This window comes from Acyrthosiphon pisum, chromosome A2, assembly GCF_005508785.2.
Source record: "Acyrthosiphon pisum isolate AL4f chromosome A2, pea_aphid_22Mar2018_4r6ur, whole genome shotgun sequence".
Taxonomy (NCBI): Eukaryota; Metazoa; Arthropoda; class Insecta; order Hemiptera; family Aphididae; genus Acyrthosiphon; species Acyrthosiphon pisum.
The window spans coordinates 39,099,299-39,107,742 of record NC_042495.1 but is presented as its reverse complement, the minus strand read 5'-3'; the positions used below and the strand labels follow the sequence as shown (position 1 = coordinate 39,107,742).

The 8,444-nt window shown below is 28.8% G+C and overlaps 1 protein-coding gene and 2 long non-coding RNA genes across 5 annotated transcripts in view; 1 reads left to right on the top strand and 2 right to left on the bottom strand.

The window, feature by feature from the left end:
• The window catches only part of LOC100161662, an 11,700-nt gene extending 6,863 nt beyond the window's left edge, over positions 1 to 4,837 (top strand). For all 3 annotated transcript variants that reach the window (XM_029490625.1, XM_016802337.2, XM_016802336.2), the window contains 12 exons: positions 475 to 614; positions 1,010 to 1,202; positions 1,853 to 1,923; positions 2,033 to 2,264; positions 2,328 to 2,461; positions 2,583 to 2,775; positions 2,846 to 2,985; positions 3,052 to 3,217; positions 3,297 to 3,535; positions 3,607 to 3,679; positions 3,770 to 3,972; positions 4,639 to 4,837. In XM_029490625.1, the coding sequence (XP_029346485.1) occupies positions 475 to 614; positions 1,010 to 1,202; positions 1,853 to 1,923; positions 2,033 to 2,264; positions 2,328 to 2,461; positions 2,583 to 2,775; positions 2,846 to 2,985; positions 3,052 to 3,217; positions 3,297 to 3,535; positions 3,607 to 3,679; positions 3,770 to 3,972; positions 4,639 to 4,749 (1,895 nt within the window). In that variant the 3' untranslated portion in view covers positions 4,750 to 4,837. The remainder of the gene's footprint in view (positions 1 to 474; positions 615 to 1,009; positions 1,203 to 1,852; positions 1,924 to 2,032; positions 2,265 to 2,327; positions 2,462 to 2,582; positions 2,776 to 2,845; positions 2,986 to 3,051; positions 3,218 to 3,296; positions 3,536 to 3,606; positions 3,680 to 3,769; positions 3,973 to 4,638) is intronic.
• LOC107883032 overlaps positions 1 to 8,444 on the bottom strand; it is a 12,659-nt gene that overhangs the window by 1,769 nt on the left and 2,446 nt on the right. The window lies entirely within an intron of this gene.
• Positions 5,151 to 7,968, bottom strand: LOC115034277. The gene is made up of 2 exons (XR_003839644.1): positions 7,820 to 7,968; positions 5,151 to 5,353 (listed from the first exon to the last, which is right to left on the bottom strand). It is a non-coding gene; the product is annotated as an uncharacterized LOC115034277 (long non-coding RNA).

Below are 8,444 nucleotides of genomic sequence, written 5' to 3'. Positions count from 1 at the left end.
TTTATTTTTATAGTCATTTTAAGTGCCAAATTTGGACGAAATTACATATTAAAAACCTAGGATAACTATTTAAGTTATTTGTGTGATTGTATAATATTATTCGTGGGTACTTGAAACTTCTAAAGTATACTATTATATATCTATGATTTTACCACGGTTTTTTGTTGATGTATAACGCGTTATAACTTATAAGTACCTAATAGATATTATGATATGATTAATTTGGAATTTATTATAGGTACCTATTATAGGTCAATTTTTTTTTAATACCATATAGATAAGTACCTATATATATGTCTAATACATAGACTGATATACCGTCTCCGCTCAGAATCGTTTTTCTTATACAGTGATATTATATCATTGAATTCAAATTTAATACTGTCCATTATACAGTGACCCACTTCTAACCTACTGTACAGCAGAGCGACATCCACTTACCCACCTTTTTAATTTTGATGGTTTAACCTTTAGGATATCCATACCTCATTAATCCACCTATACTACTTTCGTCCAAATACGATTCATTGGAAATGGAATTGAATTTCAAACTGGATAATATTAAAGGAGGAGATACAAATATAAAGTTGAAATATTATCAAATATTTTATAAGGTATATCTATAGACATAACTTATTTGTGGAAAAAATTTAGTTATAATTTATTTATTTTAAATAAATACTACAGTATTAATATTTATTATAGTATATATAGGTAGGTACCTACCTAACGGTATATTAAAAATAAATAGTGTATTTTAATCAATCTATTTGCTTATTATTATCTCATAATTAGACTATGATGTTCAGATGTTCTATTATAATCAATCCATTGTATAGGTAGGTAGGTACTAATTACTATAAAACTTAGGGTGATATACCTATCAGATATATTTCATCTATTTGTTATATTATATTAGAATTTTGATTTTTTGTAGTTAGGTATTAACCAATAGAAATACATGGAAAATTGAGTTATTATTCCATAATTAATATTTTCACTTTTTTAGCCAAAAATTGAAGATGAATTTACAAAATCTGAAATTAAACTCATAAATGAAACTAGTGATGGAACTATAGATATTTTAAATGATTTAATACCAGATACCACATATATGATTGGTGTTTTGATTATAACTGACGATGGGAATTTCAATCGTGAAAATATAGTTTATGGTCAATACAAGACATCGCATTGTATCCGTAAGTATTTTTGATACCTACCTAATTTGTTATTGAATTAAAACTGTTTTAAAAACCTTTGTTACATACAATAATTATAGTATGGAAATTTAAAAATATACAAAAATTATAAGTAAATTAGTTTTAATATAATAATATAATATAATAACACCTTCTGCAAAATTGTATTTATTTTTAAAAAAGCTTTTATAGATTTATAAAATATTTTTAATATTACATTTATGTTTATTATTTATCTAATTATTTTATTCAATTGTAATGCCGTATACCTACATACTTTATAACTCTTGTGTCATAATCTAATTTATAGATAAACATTGCATTTGAAAAATTATATTAGACGTGATTTGTTTTACATCATTATAATATTATTAAGTGGGGTCTGGTGTTACACGGTGGTTGGCCGCAGTCACTAACGTGTTCTGACTTCTGAGGTCCATCCCGAAAACTGTACCCCCCCCCCCCCCCCCCACCAATAAAAACAGGCTAATGACCGTGCAGTTAATGCCTCAGGTAAGTAAACAGGTATTGTTACAAACAAATAAAACCATTTTTATTTTAACTTAATTTGATGTAAAGTAGGCACCTACTTATAAAATATTTTTTTATTTAGATTTGAAAACTTATTTAATATTATTCTAATTTTTTAGAGCCTGAAATAACTGATTATAACATTAAATTGATCAGTGGGATAAAAAGCGTCAATATAACATGGAATGAAGTTAGTATAACTATGTAAATTTCATTTAGTAAACGTGGCCATTTAGTTAAAAACTAAAGCTTAATTGTTTATTAGTTTTATTATAGTTTATAACATTATTCATTCACAGATAATACCCAAACAGTTAGAATGCAAAATTACTGAATATGTTATTACGTTAACATTTAATCAAACACAAAATAAAATGTCTGGTGTTAAAGAAATAAAATCAAGCTTCAATACTAGCCACTTAATAGAAAATCTCTATCCTGGGTACAATTACAGTACATCACTGACTCCTAAGACTACTAAAGGACCATTAAGGTCGTCGCCTACATATTCATTTACTCCCCTAATGACAGGTAACTACATTATTATTTTTCATTAACCTATCAACTATCAATTTAATTTATGTTCTGAAATAGAAAATGACGTCAGTATTAAGGATATTGTTGTAACCACATATAATAAAACAATTAAAATATCCTGGAAATTAGGAAATGCCTACCGTTACGATGCTACAGTCAATAAACCAATAAAGTGTGTTCTCAGATACAAAGTAATTACTAATTAGTTTAGTTTTACCAATAATTAGTGTAATCAATCTGAAACCAATATTGCATAACGCATATAATATGTTTGTGTCTTTTAGAATACAATTGATTTAAAATGTATTTCAGCTACAACGAATTCTTAGTTGTTCTATGGATGAAATAAAAAATGACTGGACGTCAACTACAATCTACAATCGAACAAATTACGAAATATTCGACGTGATTCCTAATTCACAATACTGTATACAAGTTACAGTTGCCAATAACTTGAATACTGTGCAACGAGAAAACCATGTGTGCACATTAACACCAGCATCATGTATAAAGTTGAATAAAACCTAACGTGTATTCGTATTTTGATGGATGATTTCTGTGTGTGTTTTTATTAGATCCAATGACTAAACCTGTTTTTGACCTACAACACCCAATGAATGTGACGAATAGCTCAGTGTTTGTCCAATGGAAAGTCGATCCCGTAAATTGTTCAAAGTTAAATGGATTGTTATCAACGTATTACATTGAACTAAAGGTAAATATTGTATAAACGAATGTATAATGTATTTCTTTGTAAAATCAAAACTTATTGATTTTATAGGATAAGGGAAATAACATTTTACAAGTAAAAGAAACGAAAAAAAACTACATTTACATTAATAATCTGAAATCAAATAATTATTACGAACTGAAAGTGTTTATAAAAACACACATCGGTTATAACCCTGAACAATATCTATTTACAAATTTCACTACTAAATCAAAATGTGAGTTAATTATTATTATGATTATATTTATTCACATACTTATACATTTGTTTTTAAACATACCTACCTACCTATATAGATTTAGTACCAGTCTATGATATAGTTGCTTATAAAAAGAGTCTAAGACATCGATCAGTAGGACTTCGTTGGTATTATTTAGAAGATGCAAATTTAAATGGATTTATAGTTTCAATTAATGAAGACGGTGGAAACGCAAACAATGTAATAGTGATTGCCGCGACGAAATGTTCCGCTTGGCCGGAATATTATTGCCATAATTTTAATAATTTGAACCCTGCAAACACCTTCACATTTAATGTATGTATTAGACAGATGACATTATACAATATTAAGATATTAATTGGTCATAAAATATAATTTTGTATTAGATAAAGCCCAAGTTGATTAATAATCCCGAAGGAGGTAAAGTTTCGTCTATTACATTTAAAATGATTGATGAACGTAAGTAAAATATAAAAATAGTGAAGATTTAATTAATTCTTATCATAGAAGAAAATAATATATTAATATGCGTTTAATGTTATATTTTAGTACCAGATTCTCCGAATAATTTTAAAGTTATTGATATTGGAAAGACTTTTATGACTCTCAAGTGGGATATTCCATGGATATTTAATGGTGTATTAGATATGTTCATTATTAACGTAGAAGAAATGTCAGATATGAACTTGTATTCAAGTATGAGGGCAATAGAATTAGCAATCTATGAAGAAGTTCCTTCTTACAACTATACGGTGATTAATTTAAATGATACATTCTCGCACTAATATTGCAGGCATATATTATTATATATAGGTACTATAGCCTATAGGTCATATAGATAAGCTGAATCTGTATATCTAAAAGTCGACAATAAAAGATTGCGTAACGACGATGTTACAATATATATAGTCACGATGTAGAGAAGATATCTTCTACAAGAAAACATTAAACGGTGTAACCAATCTGTTAGACAATATCTTATAAAAAAAATATGACATTATCTCGAAAATATTCTACTCTTCAAAATTGGTATTAATCTGGATATCACGAAGTGTCCAAAGTCTAATATTTACCTAGATAATACAATTTTAGTTTCGAGTACCTTAAGTAGAATTTTGATATTTTTGTAAATGAATGGACGGAGACACTGAGACAGTATATACACGTGTATACGTCCTTTTAACTGAGCTATGCTCAGATTTATTCCTCTATATTCTGTAATAATATGGTGATTTTTTATTGATATCGAATGTTTAATAATATAACTATTGGAAGTATGATACGAAATATACTAAGTACCTCCAACAGGGATGGTGGAAGGAAAGCGAGTTTGTCATAGCTAACCAAATATTGTTCACCTTTCATTATTTTAAATTTCTGTTATTTGAATTAAATTAATACAATATAATATTTTACAGCTAAAAAATCTAAATCCTGGATCGACCTATTCAATTGGAATAGTGTCTGTGTCCAAGTCACTATGGTATAGTTTACCATCGACAATTCACGCAACGACACTTTTTTATTAGCGTAATTTACTTTTTGTTTTTAAAATATTAACCAACAATATATTTTTTTTAAATAACACGTTTCCAAATTATAAAATTCTATATTAATCATTGATTTATTGTGTATTTAATCAATATTTTTACTGTATTTGTTTTTGTAATCTATCGTAGGTACATAATATGCAAGTATGAATAATCATATAGAAAATACTATTTATAATTGACTATCTATAGGTACCTATACATATTTATAACTTATCATAACATTAATTTTATCAGAGTGTAAAATATACAAAATATATTAATTACAGGTTTCAGATTGCATTAGTATATTTATTATTATTTTGTGATTTAAATTTTAGTTTAAGCTTTAGTCGTTATACAGATAGGTACCTAACATCTAATTCATCAATGGAGAAGACTTTTTCAGTATAATATTCAGTATTTATTTAATATTTTAAATCAATAACATACAAAATATCTCATTCTTCCGTTAGTATGATTGTATGAATGCTTCAAGGTGGTCTTGATTTAAAGAACATCGTAGACGATTTTTTACTACATTTAATTTTCTGAATTTTCATAGTTAACTTGTCACTGGCAACTTTGGATCATCGGCAACAACCTGCCAATTTATAATTAGATCATAATTCATAATATTTATAGAAAACTTGATGAAATTTCCGAATTTCCAAATGAATTCATCCTTCTTTATATAATATATTAAGTCTTTGTAAATTGTAAAGGGTAAATTATTATAGAAAATTAATTTAAGGCTTGATATTCTTAAAAGAAACAACGCCATTGTCTTAATAAATCCTAATAAACTCCAACTAAATTATTACCTTCATATGAAAGTTCACATATTTAACTAAATGGGCTCGAGGAGACTCAAATAGAAATCCTTTGTCTCGCTAATGGAAAGTGGAGTTCTGAACTTAACAGATGTACTTCAGGTAAGTGTAAAAGTTTCTATAATACTGTATGTCTGTATGGACCTTGTGTTGTTATCATAAATTATATAATTAAAACCTATAGCATTATTATACTTTTTCCAAAAATTATTGAATAATATAATTGTGAACCGTTTATTTATCTATTCAATTAGGGTTCACCCATCTCCTCTCCTCAGAAGACCTAATATTCAGTACCTAAATATATTTAATAACTTTAAAGTGTTTATGAGTGTGATCGAAAAAAACAACAACAAGGCGGTAGGAGACTACGGCAGTCGGTGACTATCGGCGAATAATAATAATAACAATCACAAGTAATGTGATAATTTGTGTATCATATTATATTTATATGGTGCACATTTTCCCGGGCACCCCTACCACCGAATTTTGGATTCAAACCAAGGGCTTTCGTTTGTGCCAGCCTATAGCCTAGCCTAACCAGCTGGTTTGTGCTCGAATTTAAACGTTTGTATTTTGTGCTACTACAACCACGTAAAACACAACCCCAACGACAAATTTTGGAATTCCAAATTAGTTATGCAATTATATTTATAAAAAACGTTAGGTATATTATTTATGTAAATATTGTTTATTAGAAAATATACCTTATATTAATGCCATTACTCGTTACTGCTTAGTGCTTACTAAATATTAATACTTGAGTTATTCATGTGTACGGTTTACTACTGTACCAGTAGATAAGTACCTTTTGTACCTACACAAGTATAATACACAGACACTGATATGCGCCTATGGTATAAATCAATATATTATATATTTGTTAGTTTATTACTACACGGCTTTAAAATACTTAAATATCAATCCATACATCGAGATACGAGAAGTGTTCGGTAATAAATATAAATCGAACCTATAAAATAGAATAAATCAATAAATATTTTTCTGCATTTTGATGTTTATTTTGAGTGAATTTGAATCACGTATTTTCTTGATTAACTATTTCACACTAATTGATTTTGGTTATTGATTTTAACGTTTAGGATTTAGAGATACGGATTTTTGATTAAGTAAAAATTATCTATAGGCGTACCTTTTGGTAATTTATCTTAGTTTTTTAGGGTTCAAAACGTAAATTGTACGTAATCAATCAATTACGTAATGCTTAAAAGAAATTTTTGATTTCTATTGGTTTTTTTAAAATTATAGTGGATAAAAAAAATTTCACTCTGTCAAAAACTTGAAAATTGATTACAATATTCCCCATAAGTTGTTATTAGTATAATTTTACGTACTTTTTTTGGGCGTCTGAAGTTAAAATGTTGACAAAATTCGTCAAAATCAGTAACCTTTTTAAAATTATTTTGAGTTAGAAATTAATAAAAATTGTATTTTTTATTTAAGATTTAAAAATACACGTTTGCATAAACATGCAACCTGTGCTTTAAAAAGCAGGACGATGGGCTCGGTGCCCGGTAATTTTTTCCAAATCTTATTCCTCTGTGTTGGTAACTCAAACAGTTTATTAAAAAGAATGGCAATAATCATGGTCATGAACGATGATTAACTATACAACACGTTGTACATTTTTACGTGGAAGTAAACAATCCTCTACACGGTTCTAACTTAAAGATGATATAATAAATAAATTTCATATGACAATAAATAATAAAACAGAATAAGGATTGCTATATTTTTTTTAAATTGTAAAGTATACCTACCTATATACGAGCGTAGGGGATTGCCCCTCCCCCACCGACCATAGCTAACAAAATATTAATATATAAGGTTATGCTTAACGACATTTTAAATTGAGATAACATTTTAAAATACACTTCGTTGACCCCCCCTACCCCTAGCTACGCCCTAGCTTGCACAGTGACGGTGTAACAATTGTACCATTGATTTTAGAATAATTATTATGTTCATAATATTAATATATTTCATGAGACGTCCTGTCTACTAATCAGTGGCGTAAATTACTGGGTGGGTTTGGAGGTCATATCCCCCTCGGAGACCACATTTTGTACACAATACAACATGTACCTAATAATATGAATATATTATATAATATTTTTATACAAAATATGTCCATTAAAATCTTTACACTCCCCCCCCCCCCCCCCGGGCAAAAATCCTAGATGCGCTACTGGCCTACTTAGTAAGTATATACCTACTTTATAAACCTCGTCCATCAAAGCTTACGTATCCACGGATATTTGGTAGTTGCCACAGCCCACACTCCACAGGCCCACAGATTATCATTATAATTATAATAATTATTAATTTATTATAATTTATAACATAACTAGCTCTAAGTGTAACTCGGGGCCCGTTAGACTCGCTGAGAGTGGGTACCGATTTTGGAGACAATGTCATTGGAAATATTATATAAGTCGCGACAGTAAAGTTGTAAGACGAAAATTTAGGATTTGTGATAAAGATTAGTGATATGGATTGGAGATAAGGCTTGACGTTTTGGCGGGAACGTTTAAGCAATCCGTCACAAATGTTGTAAATGGATAGGCTGGATACGATCTCCTGTGTTGTTAAAAAGTGAACAGTCGATTGTCTAGCTATCAGTCATCAAATCACATAGGTAGGGAATCGAATCGCGGGCATTATGAGAAGCGTACCTATATCACCAGGTATGCAATCCACCTACGGTGGATTGCCGACCACGTTGATAGCGTAGTAACTGAAGAATGGAAAATATAGTTCGACCCCCGGTCCCCCCGTGTTAGATGTAAGTGAATACTGATTTTGGAGACACAGTCGAAATATAAATGCCACACTTATAAA